Here is an 18,740-nt window from a genome sequence, read left to right as displayed (position 1 = left end):
TAAAAATGAGGTGTATATTGGTGTGTGTGATCTCTGCTAAAACCACTTCAATCACTTACACAGTGTCATCAGTTAAGTGTTTCTAAATATATTTTTAACTAGCAAATCTCCTTTCGTTTTGTGCAAACCAGCGCTAAAACCAGCCGAGAACTTAATGCCAGTCTAAGCATGAAAATCTTAAATATCTAGCCTCTAATGCAATGCTTGCCATCCCAACTGGTCCATATCCTCCGATGTTTGCCTCCACTTCAACAGACGTTTGTTTTTTTTTACAGTGTGTGTCAATGCGCCGAACCAGTTTTATCACCATGTGATCAGTGAGTCTTGGCAGGCGTGCAGGAAAAAAAACGAAGGCTGCGTAGCAACAACGGTGGCATGCTTCTGTAGTTCAATAAACTGTAGCCTCAATCAATGAGGTTGAGTTCTTACACTCCAGTTTTCTCAGTCTGTTTGGGAGCTGGAGCGGGACGCGTCGTCTGCGGGGGGTCCGGCAGAGCGAAGGGTGGGAAAGGAGGAGATGTGGAATGAAAACAGAAGTCTTGGAAGGGAGGGATAGATGAAAACAGAGCAAGCTGACAGAAGGAAAACAGACGAGTGGAGAAGAAGCTTTCATACGGGGGAGGAGTGTGAACAGTAGCGAAATTCAGTTTGGTAAATTCAACTCAGCGGAGGAGGTGTTGGAAAAAATGTGGCAGGTTCTCACCTTCCACTCACCTGTTTAGTACAACACCAACTCGCTGTGTTTCCATACGGATGATATGGTTGTAAAGGAAATTTGTGTATCAATATAAACAGGAGTAAATATTTCCAGACTTCTTTCGTCCAATTCAATGCATTTAACTTACGTAATGTGGCATATTCAGTGGAAAATTTTTAAGATGGTTGATATTAATGGTTACTTTCAACAACATTTTCATTCACCGTTCCTTGCTGCTGGAATAATAAAAATGACAATAAAAATGTTCATTACCTTTTTTTCTGTCTCCCCCCATCAGTTTTTATCCGAACGGATCCTGAAGGCTGCGCGGGTGGTTTACAGCACTCTGATGGAGCGTAACCCAGGCCTGATAAGAGATAGAAAACACCATCTTAAGACTTACAGGTGCATCTTTTTGCTTTGTCATGTGCTTGCTTTCTGACTGTGATGGAAAAGTCATCATTCTTAGGAAATCACTTTGCATCCTTTGAAGAAACAAATCAACTTTCAACCACAGAGACATGCAGATGAATGTGTAACACTTTAAATTCAGTCTGATTTTTGACAGCACAATTGTTCTCTGGTTTGTCTCACAGACAGTGCTGCAGTGGGAAGGAACTTGTGGACTGGCTAATGAAACTCAATGATTGCTTCCAGTCTCGGAGTCAAGCAGTCGGAATGTGGCAAGTTTTGGTGGATGAGGGCATTCTGAGTCATGGTGGGTATGAACAACGTTGTCTATAGATATCAGCTCAAGTTTATCTCCACTGTTTTCATGCATTTCCTTTAAGATTGTAATACTCTGGCACTTTTGTACACTACCAGTCAAAAGTTTTTGAACAGTAAGATTTTAAATGTTTTTTAAAGAAGTCTCTTCTGCTCACCAAGCCTGCATTTATTTGATTCAAAGTACAGCAAAAACAGTACAATTTAATTACCTATTTTCCTATTTGAATATATTTAAAAATCTAATTTATTCCTGTGATTTTAAAGCTGAATTTTAGCATGATTACTCCAGTCTCATGATCCTTCAGAAATCATTCTAATATTCAGAATTGCTTCTCAAAAAAACATTTATTATTATTATTACGTTGAAAACAGCTGAGTAGAATTTTTTCTTTATCATCACTTTTGATACTAATAAATGTTTCTTGAATAGCAAATCAGCATACTATAATGATTTCTGAAGGATCATGTGGCACTGAAGACTGGAGTAATGATGCTGAAAATGTAGCTTTGATGACAAGAATAAATGACATTTTAAAATATATTTAAATAGAAAACAGTTATTTTAAATAGTACAAATATTTTTAAATTGTTTTACTGTACTTTGGATCAAATAAATGCAGGCTTGGTGAGCAAAAAAAACTTTTTCAAAAAACAAAACTTTTGACTGGTAGTCTATACATCATGGTATTTACTACAGTGTCCAAAAAATAGTTTTAAAATTGCCTAAAAACATGCTATTACCATAATATCTGAATATTTTGAGTAACTGACAATCCATTTCTCTGTCAAATGTGCAGTGAAACAGGAGTTAAACTTCCATGACAAAGACACACAGTTTTACCGCTTTATGGAGGCAGAGTTTGAACTTAATCACACAACTAACGAGAAAGACTTCAAAGATGATGAACTCCAAGAAAGTTTATCACTCCTGGTCCAGATGGGTCCAGATGCCCTTCTGACTATGATACTGCGAAAATGGTAAGACGCCAAAAAATGTGCCAAAACAGTCTGAAAAATAACAAGCATAAACGCAGTTTAGTACTAGCACTTAAAGGTGAAGTGTGTAATTTCTATGCTGCCAAAGTCACCAGACAAAGGAGCTTGCTGAAAATAAATAAAGTTTAATTAAACAGTTTAATTAAAAATTGACTAACCAGTATGCATTTAATGTATCGCCATTGGCTTAAACAACTCACTAATGTCAAACTCATTTAAAATCAATATCAAATCAAGTCTTACATGATAAGCACTATATTTGTGACAGTTATAGCTGTCTGAAGATATTAAGCTAGGACATTTTAACATGAAAAAAGTCACACACTTCACATTTAGTCTTTAATGCAAACAGCATAAGATTTCAGTGTGTAATTATCTGTGTCCACATTTCAGCCCAAGCCAGAGAACTCCAGAGGATCTGGAAGTTATTTATGAGGAACTTCTGCACGTCAAAGCTGTGGCCCACTTGTCTACATCTGTGAGTCAACACTCACTGACAGCCGTCATATTTGTTTGCTCCACAAATCTTCATTCATCCCTCATTTCTTTCATTCTTTCCCGTAGGTTCGCAAGGAGCTGGCAGCAGTGCTGGTTTTTGAAAGCCATGCCAAGGCGGGAACAGTCTGTGAGTGTGAAAGCAATGATGACATTTCATTAGTGGTGGGCGGGAAAAAAAGAACTGTGCTAAAGAACTCTGTGCTTAGCCAGAGTAAAAATGAGCAGCAAACTTCCTGTTTAGACACCATGTGAATGAGATGATTAAATCATTTTATTGTTTAATTCCCTCGTTATGCGAGGAACGGGATGATTGACATCCTAATATCAGCAAACTGAGAGACAAAGGGAAAAGAAATGAAAGCACTTACAGCACGTCTGGCGTCAATGCAGCAGTTATTCATGCATAGTGAATAGCACGAGTAGGAAGCAGACAGTGATGATTATCTAATAGGGTAGTTTAGTCACTTTTAAAATCTGTCAAGTTTCATAAGCTCAGATTCGTTTATTTCGTTTATTCAGACTCACACGTCATATTTTTTCCAGACATATTAATACAGCATTATGAAATTACATTACATTTTGAATTATAAAATTAAAACATTTTCATCTGTTACGGAATGTACACTACCAGTCAAAAGTTTTTGAGCACTAAGAGTTTTAATGTTTTTTAAAGAAGTCTTTTCTGATTACCAAGCCTGCATTTTTTTTTTATCCAAAGTACAGCAAAACAGTGACATTTTTAAATATTTAAAATAGCTGTTTTCTATTTGAATATATTTTAGAATGTAATTTATTCATGTGATTTCAAAGCTGAATTTTTAGCATCATTACTCCAGTTACATGAACCTTCAGAAATCATTCTAATATTCTGATTTGCTGCTCAAAAAACATTTATTATTATTATTATGTTGAAAACATCTGAGTAGAATTTTTCAGTTTTCTTTGATGAATAGAAAGTTCAGAAAAACAGTATCTTTCCGAAATAGAAATCTTTTGTAACATTATAAATGTCTTTATCATCACTTTTGATCAAGTTAAAGCATCCTATAATTCCCTTCTATAATATTTCTATAATAAAATGTAATTTTGATTATAGGAATAAATTACATTTTAAAATATATTCATTTTAAATAGTAAAAATATTTTACAATATTACTGCTTTTGCTGTATTTTAGATTAAATAAATGCAGGCTTGGTGAGCAGAAGAAACTACTTTAAAAAAACATAAAAAATCTTACTGTCCAAAAAATGTTGGCTGGTAGTATATTTTTGAGTGAAATAGCATATTCAAAAAAAAAAACCTTCGGATGATTTTATTTATTTACGGACATTAAAATTAAATAAAAATAAGTAAAATCTTTACAATTTTAATAAATATATTTTTATGATCAAGTCGTGCATTGCATGATTATTTGTTCCTGCAAGTTTTATAAAAGTAAATTTGTCTTTTTAAAACCAAGTAAAGAAAATTAAAGGAAATAAATTTAATGTAACACTATGTCAATATGGTCTCTAAATTTAAAGATGTATTATATTAGCAACGCATCAAAGTATAAAATATTTTTATTTAATTTTACACACTTTTACCATACCTTCAGTTTAAAAATCACTGAAGAAAAGTGATTTTCATCAGTATTTTTGTCTTGTTTTCCAGTGCAAATGTCTAAGGATTCTTAAATATTTACTTGAAAAGAAAAAATGCATTAAGAAGTCTTGTTTTATAAGAAAGTAAGTGAGTTTAGGATTATTAAAAGAAGAACAAATATCTGCCATAACCTATATACATATATTTGTTCTTATTTTAAGCATAAACCCACTAAATTTTTACTCAAATACTCAGAAAACAAGACTTTGTATGTTCACTATGCACCTAAATGTATCTTGATTTAAGCATGTTTACATATTTGTATTAAAAAACAAAACAAAATTCGAAGAAAGATATTTTTGCAGTGCATCCAACATTTAATGCCATGACTTAATTTGTGGAAGGGCGAATTAAGACTTTTAAGACCTGGAAAAAAAAACTCATTCCAGTCAAGCTTTATCTGTAATTTTGGCAACTGCAGTCCTCTCAAAAGAAATGATAAGCTTGTTTACTATATAAAAATACAATGTAATGTGTGTTTGTGTTTATTTCAGTATTCAGTCAAGGGGACAAAGGGACTTCCTGGTACATCATCTGGAGAGGCTCTGTTAATGTCATCACACACGGCAAGGTAAAGCCATTAGACATCAGTTGAGTGACCTTTAGAGGTCACTGAGTTTAAATATAGATATACTTACATTGTGTTTGAAGGTAATTCATACAGTGGGCTTCCACTTAAGGAAAGATTATCTTATGTATGTGCGTCACACAGGGCTTGGTGACCACGCTTCATGAGGGAGATGACTTTGGCCAGCTGGCCTTGGTGAACGACGCCCCTCGTTCTGCCACCATCATCCTGAGAGAGGACAACTGCCATTTCCTGCGGGTGGACAAGCAGGACTTTATACGTATCCTTAAGGTGTGTTGTTTGTGCATAGCCTAGCATCTGCATGGTTGGGTATCTATGGTGGTCTATAACCTGAATTTACCCGCAGGATGTCGAGGCCAACACCGTCCGCCTGGAGGAACATGGTAAAGTCGTCCTGGTTCTTGAAAAGAGCTCGGCGCAGGATCAGGGAGGATCTGCAAGCAGCAACAAGTAAATGATTATGTCCACTCTTATGCTAAATTGCAAACCTCAATGATTTAATTAAAGCTCAAGTGTGAATTTCTGCACTATAAGCATCACCAAGCAAACAGGTTTTCAGAAAGGTCTGTCAAATGTGATACAGTAGGCCTTTTAGGCTTAATAAAACAATTACGTAGTCATTTGAATTGCGTTGATTTAATTTATGAGAATATTTCACAGAGTTAAGCCTATTTTACCACGCATGTGAGTAAATTAATTCAGTCAATTCAAATCCATCTTCATAAACCGGCCCTGAATAATACATATCTTAAATAGGTAAAGCCGTTCAGTGTCTGCAGTGAAAGTGTAGGTGATTCATCCTGGGTACATTAACTACAAAAGTGCTATTGTACAATGAAATTCAAGCTCAATCATTAGTCATTGCTGTTATTTGATTTCAAGTGCATTAATCTTAATATGAATGATGGAAATGAAGGACAATTAATCATCGATATGAATTACCCACCTCTCTCAGGTACACAGTAATGTCAGGAACTCCAGAGAAGATCCTAGAACACATGATGGAGACGATTAAACTGGAAACCAATGGTGCTGATTTTATAGGTATGGCTGAACTTACGAAATAAATACGAAAACTTTAGAAATCTAGAAGAACAGAGTGAGAGACCAAAACATTCCTGCTTATTTGGTGTTTACACATCCATTACAACCACCAGTCAGATGACTCAGATTGTTCTGGGATTCTCCACACAGCTCTGCAAAGAAAACAAGTTCTTGTTAATGAAGTTTACAAGTCTGTTTTGTACTTCTGCAGATCCCAGTGTGACTGATTTCCTCTTAACACATCCAGTCTTCATGCCCTACAGCCAGCTCTGTGCGGCCCTCCAGCATCAATATCCTGCCACAAAAGGACTGATTTTCCACTTCATATTGATATTTCTTTCTGTGTTTTTTGTTTTGTTACTAGTCTTTAGGCCAAAGAGCTCTAAATAAAATAGTAAGTAAGTGTATCCTTAACATACGTTTGCACCTATCAAGCGGAGCCATCAGAAGGTACAGACCTGGAGAAGGCAGCGTATGCTCTCAACACTAAGCAGAAGGTTGTGAAACTGGTGGCTCACTGGGTGGCTCTGTATGGTTTGCTACTGAGGGACAATCCTGACGCTTCTGAATTCCTGGAGGTAAAAATAGGTTAAATGTTGTAGTACTTGGTAAAACATTTTAAATTTTATTATTATTATTTTATTTGATTTTTTTTTATCATTTGAAAGCACAGTTTGTAAAAAATGCAAAAAAGTTAAAATAATGTTAATAACATTTTTTTTTAATGTAAAATATGTTAACCAATATTATCACGTTTAATCCAAAAATGTAATGCATCTTCTTAGGGGGAAAAAATTTGAAAATAAAAAAAGCTAACCAATATAATGTACCAAAATAATGTTAAAAATAAATAATGTTAATAATGAATCTAAAAATATGTAATACATTTCTGCAAAATACAAACAAACAAAAAAATGAAATAATGTTAATAATAATAATTAAAAAAAAAAGCAACATATTCTAACCAATATTATCATGCTTAATCCAATAACGTAATGCATCTTCTCAGGGAAAAAATAAATAAATTAATTTTTTTAAAAATCCAAAAATGCAATGCATTCAGGGGAAAAAAATGAATGATGTTTAAAAAAATAAATAAAAATTAACCAATATAATCAAAACAAGACATGCCAAAATGTAATACATCTTCTCAGGGAAAATAAAGTTAAAAACAAATAATGTTAATATTAAATCTAAAAATGTGTAATATTATGATACACATTTAGTCTATGAAAAAAGTAAAATGCTGAATAATGTTAAAAAAAATGTAACATTTGTTAACCAATGTTATCAGGTTTACTCCAAAAATATAATGCATCTTCTCAGGGAAAAAAAAAAAAATGATGTTTTTAAAAAATAAATAATGTTATAATAAAGCTAAAATAATGTTAATAATTAAAAAAATATATATGTAAAATATGCTAACCAATATTATCATGTTTACTCCAAAGCTATAATGCATCTTCTCAGAAAAAAAAAAGTTTAAAAAACAATCCAAAAATGTAATACATCTTCTCAGGAAAAATAAAGTGAAAAATAAATAATGTTAATACTAAAAATAATCTACATTATCATAACTTAACACTTAGAACTAAATCAGGTTCCACTTCCAATGAAAAAATTTAAGTGCTGCCCTACATTATTTTCCTCTTAAAAAAATATAATCAGAAATTTGCATTGTCAAAGACACTCATGCTGTCTTTAAATGTAATGCAAAAGTAAGTTTATTTAATATATATCTATTTTTTTGTGATAGAAATTCAGAGAGGGGATGATGGCTGACTCGAGACTTTCCAGTATTCTCAAAGAACAGCTGAGGGAGAGACGAAAGGCAAAAATGTAAGTAACACATATTCATTTTTGCACATAAATATTTTATCAAAATGTCCAATATCAGGTCTACTATGCTTTGAAAAAGTTTAAAGTTACTTTGCCAGTATTGCATAGCTGCTGCACTTCACACTTTTTAGATCCAAACTGATTATATAATCAGAAATACCATAAAATAATAAATACCATAACTGATCTTTCTTTGACCTGCTTTTATATAAAGTCCACACCTTTTCTCTTGCGTCTGCTATACATGTCATCAAACCTCTTTGCGTAATCCTACATTTACAGCTGTCCTCTATTATACTCCTTACAGATCCGAGAATGGATCTCACACTCTGACGAAGGTAAGAGGCCCTGCTTTTTTAGTCTAATGGGAAACTTGCAGTGATAAGAGACAACCAATAAATCATACTTACTTTATGACATAGCATGATAAACAGACTCGCCAGTGGAAAAGTCAACATCTCTAAGGCCAGCTGGAGGTCTTTAGACAAATGAAGAGAAAAAAACAAAAGCAAATCCTGTTCTGACATCAGAACTTGCTATAATAATAGAAATGTACACTACAAGTAGGTCAGCGTAAGCTATGGTCACACAAAACCCAGCCAAACGTTATACAGTGTGCAGTGTATTTGAGAACAGGTGTCTAATTGACAATTACATACAGTGTGCACAACACAGTACATATCCACCTTTTTTCTTTTTTGTAAGAACGGGTGCATTTTATGGGTCAGGCATCCGGTCTCAGGCATCCGCAGCTTATTTCGCTGCTTGATATTGAAAATTTGTGTCACCAACCAAGCTATTTTAATGTATTATCTTAATTATGAACGCACTGGTTTGTGCAAACAGTTTTACCATTTACAGCACATTGTTATTATTCTCCTTATTTCCCTATTGCAAATAATGTATCGGAAGTCTCACCCATAGGCTTACCTCACGTTGAAGAAAAAGGTGGATGGTGCAACTGTTTGTTTCTCTGTAATCGCAGTGCTTCCCCGCTGCTTAAAATTCAAGAAAAAATAATGATAACATCATATTTTACCTCACTTATGATTGCAAGTTTGCAGTCTGTATTGAATGTAATGCAAATAAAAGCCCATGTCTTGCGAAATAATGGCTATAAACATTCAATCTGCAGAAACAATCACTAAAAATCCCCACTATACCTTAGAATGCTGTTTGCTCTGATGTTGCATAAAATATGTTTAAATAAATAAATAAATAAATAAATGGAATATGGAATATATTATATATTCCCTCCCTTGCTGCAAAACCAGAACAGAACTCTGTAGGAAACATTGTAGAAAGCATCCTAACAAATAGTTTTAAAATACCATATTGCCCATTTTTCACTGATATTTGATTTTGTTTGATTCTTCACATTCTTGGAATAAGAACTGCATTTTTCGCAGACACAGAGATCATCAATGCTGTCCATTTATTTCAGACAAACAGTCTGTCTACACATGTTGAAAACTGCCTTTTGAAGCCCTGCAAGCGCTAAAACCCAATATGGTCATCTGTTTGTTTCAGCTGAACCAAACGTTTGATTGGTTTTCTGCTTTCGAAGAGCCGATGGGAAAATTATTGTCGATTAAAGCTCAAGATAAAGGTTTGTATTTTTACTTCTGTGAGAGTTTTAATAACAACCAATGTCACAAAGAAATTAAACCAAGGGCAGATAAAACAAGGATAACATCCTTGTGAAATTGCTGAAATGAATCAAATAGACACTATGGAATGAACCTAATTAAATTTGTTCATTTAAAAGTGCCAATTGTCCGTTTGCAGTCTTGTATGAGATCTTTAAACCGGATCATAAAGTTGTCAACGTGATGCTGCCGGTCGATGCTTCAGTGAACGACATTTTGACTACATTAGTGGATCCTGAGAGAGACTATGTGCTGGTCAAGATGAATTCCTCAGGAGGTAAGTTATGAAATTCAGATGATTCAGAAGCTTCAATATTAGATTCTGTCCTACATGATCAGCATTTTAAAGTGGGCTAAGTTTCTACTACTTTGCTTCTTGCAGACAGGGTCCAGCTCAAGCTGGAGACCACAGCAGTCTCTGCTGCTTTAGGAGTGAATGAGAAGCTTTTCCTCTGCTCTGCCAGCCAAGTGGAACAACTGGTGAGAGATGCAGACAGAATTATTGCTTTTTCAATATGAAAAAATCCTCACTGGTAGGGACAATATGTAAAATTTCAGTCTTATAGTTTCAAATGTAAAAGGTTATGTTCTACAGTTAGTTCTGTAATAGTCAAGATTTAAGAGTCTCCTCTGATGTATGTGTATGTGTGTGTTTTCCACTGACAGACACCCATGAAAGAGCAGCTGGGGCCAGAGAAGAGCACCATGGACACTCTGGAGCAGATGTGCTCCAAGGACATGGCCAGCCAGCACACCAGCTATGACTGGGAGCTCTTCATGGCCATGCATGAGGTAACACCACACAAATTTGTCACTGGCACATAAAACAGTTCCATTACGATCTGTGATGATGGTTATCTGGTTAAGAAGCAGTGTTAAACAAAAATGACTTAAAACTAATGGGTCATTCTATGGAAATAGCCTAGCTTTTACAGAAATATTACACTTGAAAAACACTTTAGGGTTTTAATTTCTCAATTTATTTTAAAATGAAACAATATGTTATTTGAACAATTACACCTTCTTCAGCCATTAATGTGGCAATATTTGTTTTTAAATTAATTATATAGAATTCCAAGCACCACAAAACCGCTCGTCCCCACAGCCGTGTACAGAGGGAAAGTGCTTTATTTTAAGGTCAAAAACAGGTTTCTACCATTTAAAATACAATAATATATTTATAACTATCAAATATATGATGTAAATGGTGTAAAAAAAACTAAATGGTGAATAAATATTATAAAATATATAGTAAAAGTAGTGGTCACCTGGTGTTACCGTTTAACAAAAATCGTTTATTTTGAAATAAAAATCATAACAATGACATCACTTGACTTCCTTCTTCATATTTCCTAAAGATATAGGAAAAAGGCCTGTGTTAAGTCCACTGTCTCTTTTCAGTTATCAGAAATGTTCTCATTTGTCTCATGATTTCATATGAAGCTATTTGTTGAAGTCACTGGCAAATTACTTTATTGTTAGGAAATTGTAAAAAAAAACAAAACAAAAAAAACAATACAAATCGAATAAACTACTTAATTTAGTGAGTATTATGGTTTTATACCTTGCAGCAGCCATTTTTTAAAATGCATTTTTCATGAAAATGGTCACTGGTGTTACCTTTTGGGTAACAACAGTAAAGATCAGTATATCAGGTCTGTTATGTTTAAGCAATAGTTCACACAAAAATAAAAATGTAATGAACATGTACTCACCTCAGGCCATCAAGATGGGATGAGAGTCCTCTGCAGTGAATGGGTGCCGTCAGAATGAGAGTCCAAACAGCTGATTAAAACATCACAGTAATCCACACCACTGTAGTCCGTCAATTAACGTCTTGTGAAGTGAAAAGATGCATGTTTTGTAAAAAAGCAAATCCATCCTTCCTTTATCCATAATATTGTACGATTTACAAGTGAAAACAGTCCTTAACAGTTTTTTGATGTTTTTGAGGACAACAAGGGAATAGGCTTTTTTTCACTGGAAGAACTATTAATATTAATAATGGACTCATATTTTAACCGAAAGCAAAGTTTTAAAGTTAAAATGCCTTAATGGTGGATTTTTTTCTTAAGAACACATAGCTTTTCACTTCACTAGATGTTAATTGATGGACTGGAGTTGTGTGAATTATTAACGTTTTTAATCTGCTGTTTGGACTCTCATTCTGACGGCACCCATTCACTGCAGAGGATCCATTGGTGAGCAAGTGATGCAATGCTAAATTTCTACTCATCTACATCTTGCATGGTCTGATAGTGAGGAAATTTTCAGCAAGTTGTCATTTTTGGGTGAACTATTCCACCATAATGAGAGCATCACAACAGAGTAATGCTGCAAATATCAGCGTGTACTTGGCATTTAAATAGAAATCGTCTCACACGTTCAGGGACACAAACGTCACAGGATGTGAACAGCCATTAGCACAGCGTATCTGTTTGAGAATCAAACATGTCAGGGAGAATGAGTCAGTGAAATATTTTACAGCCTAGCTGTCTGAATAACACACCTGGCTTACACCTGCTGGGTAAACATTTGAAATATCTACCATCTAAAATGTCGCCTGCTCACAAATACCTGTATAAGTGCATATCAGATGAATGCAAGTAGGAAGTGGACACGCGTGTCTTTTCAATGACTATTTGTTCTATGCTCAGTGCAATCAAATACTTACAAAGTTCACCCGAGAAACGATAAAAGCAACTCTTATCTTGTAGAGATGTACTAAAACTATATATATTCAAGGAAACATATAGTTTATGAATGATTACTTAAAAATCTAAACATTTCTTATTACTAGCAATGCTGAAATTAGCTGTGATATGTAATGTTTTTGTGCAATTTATGCTTTACACTTTTTCAGAATTTACTGTAGCAGGCTTATGAGCCTTTATTTATTATAATAAAAAATGGTGGGGACAGCAAAGACAAAATGTTTAGTAAAAAGTCAATGAAATGAACAATAAATATTTAATGCTACAGTTGGAGCTGGTCTACTACGTTTTTGGACGGGAAAAGTTTCCAGGAGCCACGACGGCTAACCTCGAGCGGTTTGTGCGACGCTTCAATGAGGTTCAGTACTGGGTGGTGACGGAGCTGTGTCTCTGTGAGGACCTGGTCAAGAGAGCCATACTACTTAAGAAGTTCATCAAGATGGCTGTTGTGTGAGTAGAATATGTATATGCACAAAACTGAATGCTGTAGCTGCTATACAATGCTATATAATGGAGGATATTGCACATCTGTCAGTGGTTTAATCATAAATGCTTTTACACAAGACTTCCTTTACGCCACAGTTTCGCTTAAGTTCACTTTCACAACATCAGGGTGGTTCACCGCACCCACCTGACCCACTAAGACTAATTCACATAATCTTTAAACAATCTTTGAGCAAACTTTGCTTTGCAGATTTGCACTATGTAGACATTTACACAGGAGAATGTGTAAAAACTATACCAATAAATGTTACAAATACACTACCAGAAAGATTTTAGATGCAGCTTGCATTATAAAATTCTAAATACATTATTTGAATGTAGAAACTCATATTTCATATAGTGCGTGTCCATTTGTGACCACTAGAGGGAGACCAAAATGTACCACTTTGCCTGCTGTTTATGTTTCTTATTCACAAATATTAATATCTGTAATATCAAAAAACCACCTATAATTGACTAAATGCACAAATGAATACATTTGACTTGTTTGCTTTAGGGAGTATGAGCTCAGTGGCATCTGATTTGATTTATTTCAGTTTTAAAGAGCAGAAGAACCTGAACTCGTTTTTCGCAGTGATGTTTGGCCTGAGTAACAGTGCTGTACAGAGGCTCAATAAAACATGGGAGGTAAGGACAACTATATACTGTTAGTCTAGTCTAAATAAGCTTATGTTGTTTTATATATGTGTGTGTGTGTGTGTGTGTGTGTGTACTTGTTTTTGCTATATTGTGGGGACCAAATGTCCCCACAAGGATAGTAAAACCTGAAATTTTTGACATTGTGAGGACCGGCCTGCGGTCCCCGCAATGTTAAAAAATGATTAAAAATAGTAAATGATGTTTATCTGAAAGTGTAACGATGCAAACATGTTTTCTGTGAGGGCTAGGTTTAGGGTTAGGGTTGGGTTAGGGGATAGACAATATCGTTTGGTCAGTATAAAATCTATAGAAGTCTATGGAAAGTCCCCACAATTCACAAAAACAAACGTGTGTGTGTGTGTGTGTGTGTGTGTGTGTGTAAAATACCAGAATCAAGCTTCTCAAGATTTCTGAAACATATCAAATAGCTTTACCTTAACTTTGTCAAAAAATATAACTATATTATTGCCCAACTCTTAATATAAAGTTGCATGTATAAGTATGTCCAACTACAATGTTGTTCAACTCTAATCAGCTAAATGTTACTAATAAACCATGAAGATAAGATATTACAACATCAAAGGAATAGTTCCCCAAAAAATAAAAAATTGCAGAAAATGTACTCACTATCAGGACATCAGATATGTAGATGAATTTGTTCTACGTGAGAACAGATTTGAAGAAGTTTAGCATCACTTGCTCACCAATGGATTCTCTGCAGTGAATGGGTGCCGTCAGAATGAGAGTCCAAACAGCTAATAAGAACATCAAAATAATCCATCAATTAACTTTTTGTGAAGTTAAAAGCTGTTAAATTCATCATTAAGGCATATTTTTTATCCGTCACTTCTGAACAAATACCAGTCCAGTATCTATAACCATTTTTGGGTGAGCTGTTCCTTTAACATCATGTTTTTTGTAAAGCTGCTTTATAACAATGTGTAAAAATTGCTATATAAATATATTTGACTTGACTTTATCTTGATGAACAGAGGCTTCCAAACAAAACCAAGAGGATCTACTGTGCCTATGAAAGACTGATGGTAAGAGCAAATGTCTGCTTGCTTTTTACAGGGATTTGTCATGTGTAGGTACTGTATGAAAAGTAATCATCTCTGTGTTGTAGGATCCGTCCCGTAACCACAGGGCCTACAGACTGACTGTAGCCAAACTCAGCCCTCCATACATTCCCTTCATGCCTCTACTGCTTAAAGGTGAAGTTTACTACTGATCCAGTTGTCATGACTATTTGGTGGATAAAAGATTAATACTTAATCTATCACTTGCCTGTACAGATATGACATTTATCCATGAGGGAAACAAGAACTACACTGATAAACTGGTCAACTTTGAGAAAATGGTAAGAATATTGCTTTTATTGGAAATGTTACATTACATTTAAAATCTATACCTAAGAAAAAACATTTAATGTGTGGTTTTTACCTTATTTTCAGCGTATGATTGCCAGAACAGTGAAGACAGTTCGAGATTGTCGTAGTCAACCTTACGGTACGGCTCGCTCTAGTGGTGTGGTTCACAGAAAACCAAAGCGTTAACACTGTAGAATTTCATTTTCTTGTTGTTCATTGAGTTTAAACAAATTGAATTCCGCAATTAAGAGATATTCTGTCCTTTTTTGTGCTTTTCCAGTGCCTTCATCTCCACAGAAAGGCTTGACAGAGAGAATGTTCTTGGATGCCCAAGTTATCCGACTATCAACATGTATGTTGTTTTCTTTTTCCTCAGTATGATACAGTTGAAGTCAAAAGTTTACATACACCTTGCAGAATCTACAAAAGGTTAATTATTTTATCAAAATAAGAGGGATCATACAAAATGCATGTTATTTTTTATTTAGTACTGACTTGAATAAGATATTTCACATGAAGACGTTTACATATAGTCCACAAGAAAAAAGTAGTGAATTTATAGTTGAATTTATAAAAATGACCCTGTTCAAAATTTTACATACACTTGATTCTTAATACTTTGTTGTTAATGAATGATCTGAATGATCCACAGCTGTTTTTCTTTGTTTGTTTAGTGATAGTTGTTCATGAGTCCCTTGTTTGCCCTGAACAGTTGAACTGCCAGCTGTTCCTCAGAAAAATCCTTCAGGTCCCGCAAATTCTTTGGTTTTTTAGCATTTATGTAATTGAACCTTTTCCAACAATGACTGTATGATTTTGAGATCCATCTTTTCACAATGAGGACAACTGAGGGACTCATTCAACTATTAAAGAATGTTCAAACGTTTACTGATGCTCCAAAAGAAAAAACGATTCATTAAAGTTTTTGAATTTGAAGAACAGGTTAAATGTAACTTATTTTGTCTTTTGAGGTACATGTAAGTATCTTATGTAGCTTCAGAAGGACAGTACTAATATATATATATATATTATATTTAGGCAAAATAAGAACAATGTACACATCCTCATTCTGTTCAAAAGTTTACACCCCTGGCTCTCAATGCATTGTGTTTCCTTCCGAAGCATCAGTGAGCGTTTGAACTTTCTGTAATAGTTGCATATGAGTCCCTCAGTTGTCCTTAGTGTGAAAAGATGAATCTCAAAATGATACTGTCATTGTTTGAAAGGGTTCAAATACACAAAAATGCTAAAAAAACAAATATTCTGTGGGACCTGAAGGACTTTTTGAAGAACAGCAGGCAGTTTAACTGTTCTGAATCAAGTGTATGTAAAATCTTAAACAGGGTCATTTTTATAAACTCAACTATTTTTTTCCCTTGTGCACAATTTAGTAAACAAATTTTGTGTGAAATATCTTATTCAGGTCAGTAATAAATAAAAAATAACATGCATTTTGTATGTTCCCCTTTATTTTGGTAAAATAATTAACATTTTGCAATATTGACTTCATCTGTATATAATGCAAAACAGTGGAATAAATCAGCATAAGTTATAGTTCAGCATTGATTTCTCACTCATACCTTGCAGATTCAGACCAGTCCCTGACTTTGCGCAATGCAGCCAACATAAGACAGTACATCCAGAACCTCAAAGTGATTGACAATCAGAAGAAACTAACTCAACTCTCCAGAGCCATAGAGCGCTGAGATGCCACAAGTCTGCCTTTCTTCACCCCGTCCTGCTCCATATTGGAGTTCAAAACGACTGATGGAATCCATGATCACCCTATGTGTGGTTAATTGGTTTGAATTCTCAAATTTTACAAGTCAGTGCTGCGTGGACTGTGCAAAGCCGAGCATTGGCTGGGAAAGTGCTGACAAGTGACAATTTCCTTTGAATGCCTTATCAGAAATGTTCTGATCTGACTGCTGTGATTATACGTGCCCTATCTGACACACTACACCATGAGCAAAGATTTTCACTTTAGTGCTGCTGGCATTAACTGTTATTTATATATATAAGAATGTATACCATGTTAATGTTGATTCTGATTACAGTTCTGTATCTCTTCATCACGTTGTTTCTAAACAAGCAACGTTGGCTTGGGCTGTTTTTAGAAGCATGATGTGGTGTAAAGAAGTTGTTTTAGAGACAAAAAAACATGAACATGTCTCCATAAATAAATATTACACAGATATTTTGACTGACAGTTGACTCTGGACCATTAAATTGTTGAAAATTAATGCACATGTGCAATGATTTTCAATAAATCTATGGCCTGTCAGCGCTTATTCCTTATTTAACAGTATTTTGGCCTGTTTTGGATATTAACTTTTGAATTTCATGTGAGCAAGCACTGGAGATCAACAAACTGTACAGATTATTACTTACTGCTGTATATAAAAGCCGAATACCGCTAAACCAGTTAAATACTATGAAGAGAGCACAGTTTTGTAGAAATTATATATAAAAGTATATATCTTATGCATTTTTTCTTAATGAAGTGTGTTTATTTTTATATAAATAAATTATTGAACATATCTGGTGCTATTTCTTTTTTGGTTTGAAATGATTTATCCACTTCAGCCGAGGCTGCTTTAAATGCAAATGAGCTCTGCTCGCCCCACCCCTCTCTTCTCTCTGTGGAGTGACGAGCCTGTTTACTTTAGCCGCTAAACTTGCTAACTAGCACATTATTAGGAAAGGCGATCACAAAGATTCATAAAAAACACTTATACTCATTTCTGCTGTAAGTGAAGCTGGATCATGAATGATTTGTGCGAACACAGACGGATATATGTAGATCGGGAGGCGCATTCCCTTCACAAGCAAACGTAATCTACTGCACCTTCAGCGGCTCAGATGTCGGGAGTAAATGATGACCACTACAATCCAGCAACATAACACCTCAATCGCTCAATCTGAGATACTCTTGTCTAACTTACATCCCTGCTCCGGCATCAAAACAAAGGGGGCGATCTGAAGTAAAACGTTCATGTCAATCAACTATCGTGGGAGCGATACAACAACGTCGGTTTGACGCCACAACGACAGGCATCTGAGAATGGCTTGATTTGAAAAAGGGATATTATTTTTACAGATTAATTAAAAACCACTGCATAGATTTTTATCATTTTAGGGTAGATGTGTACCTACACTGCCAACACAAATTAATGTTCAAACAACATGTAAAAGTGAACTTAGCATCCAATGTCCCCTTTAAAGTTCACCTATTATGTCCCTTTTTACAAGATATAAGTCTCAGGTGTTCTCAGAATGTGTCTGTGAAGTTTCAGTTTAAAATACCCCACAGATCATTTATTATATAATTTTGAAAATGTAGATAATTAACGAATTTATAATATATTGTTTAATATTTTATATGTAACAGATATTTAATATCGCGAATGAATTGTAGCTTGAACTATGCTCGTAACCGCATTTCCTGTTTACGGAGTTGATGTCATTACATGTCATTAGCCAATGAAAGCATTTGTGCAGCCCCGCCCCATTCTGCAGGCTGCAGCCGGGTATACTTGCAGAAACACCCTAGTTGTGCATGTCTCCTTAAATGCAAATGAGCTGCTGCTCCCTGCCCCCTTTTCCAGAATACTGCTGTGCCGTTACAGTATCTCAGATACTCTGCCAAAAACATGTTTGATTTTGATTATGTTTATCAAGCTGAAATCATGCGTTTTAAAGCCATATCAGTTTAAACTTCTGATATGCGCTTTTCTGAGGACACACATCTAAAACGAACGTAGAGAAAGCGGCTGTCATACGGCATGTGAGTAACGTTACTAAACTAAGTTCCTAAACTGTCAAAT

At 34.7% G+C, this 18,740-nt stretch overlaps 1 protein-coding gene across 5 annotated transcripts in view; it reads left to right on the top strand.

Moving 5' to 3' along the window:
* Window positions 1–17,453, top strand: part of rapgef3 (Rap guanine nucleotide exchange factor (GEF) 3) — a 43,626-nt gene extending 26,173 nt beyond the window's left edge. For all 5 annotated transcript variants that reach the window (XM_051096205.1, XM_051096201.1, XM_051096202.1 and 2 more), the window contains 25 exons: window positions 996–1,102; window positions 1,294–1,415; window positions 2,224–2,404; window positions 2,816–2,900; window positions 2,987–3,047; window positions 5,060–5,136; window positions 5,278–5,424; window positions 5,501–5,604; window positions 6,110–6,198; window positions 6,410–6,488; window positions 6,626–6,776; window positions 7,955–8,037; window positions 8,345–8,375; window positions 9,568–9,646; window positions 9,826–9,963; window positions 10,069–10,166; window positions 10,353–10,478; window positions 12,669–12,850; window positions 13,441–13,531; window positions 14,536–14,586; window positions 14,670–14,757; window positions 14,839–14,903; window positions 14,998–15,052; window positions 15,194–15,265; window positions 16,501–17,453. In XM_051096205.1, coding sequence (XP_050952162.1) covers window positions 996–1,102; window positions 1,294–1,415; window positions 2,224–2,404; window positions 2,816–2,900; window positions 2,987–3,047; window positions 5,060–5,136; window positions 5,278–5,424; window positions 5,501–5,604; window positions 6,110–6,198; window positions 6,410–6,488; window positions 6,626–6,776; window positions 7,955–8,037; window positions 8,345–8,375; window positions 9,568–9,646; window positions 9,826–9,963; window positions 10,069–10,166; window positions 10,353–10,478; window positions 12,669–12,850; window positions 13,441–13,531; window positions 14,536–14,586; window positions 14,670–14,757; window positions 14,839–14,903; window positions 14,998–15,052; window positions 15,194–15,265; window positions 16,501–16,619 — 2,481 coding nt within the window. In that variant the 3' untranslated portion in view covers window positions 16,620–17,453. The remainder of the gene's footprint in view (window positions 1–995; window positions 1,103–1,293; window positions 1,416–2,223; window positions 2,405–2,815; window positions 2,901–2,986; window positions 3,048–5,059; window positions 5,137–5,277; window positions 5,425–5,500; window positions 5,605–6,109; window positions 6,199–6,409; window positions 6,489–6,625; window positions 6,777–7,954; window positions 8,038–8,344; window positions 8,376–9,567; window positions 9,647–9,825; window positions 9,964–10,068; window positions 10,167–10,352; window positions 10,479–12,668; window positions 12,851–13,440; window positions 13,532–14,535; window positions 14,587–14,669; window positions 14,758–14,838; window positions 14,904–14,997; window positions 15,053–15,193; window positions 15,266–16,500) is intronic.
* Window positions 17,454–18,740: the final 1,287 nt, after the last annotated feature.

Source organism: Labeo rohita, chromosome 23 (assembly GCF_022985175.1).
Source record: "Labeo rohita strain BAU-BD-2019 chromosome 23, IGBB_LRoh.1.0, whole genome shotgun sequence".
Classification (NCBI taxonomy): Eukaryota; Metazoa; Chordata; class Actinopteri; order Cypriniformes; family Cyprinidae; genus Labeo; species Labeo rohita.
Note: the sequence above shows the minus strand (reverse complement) of the source record. Positions and strands in the feature narration are given on the sequence as shown.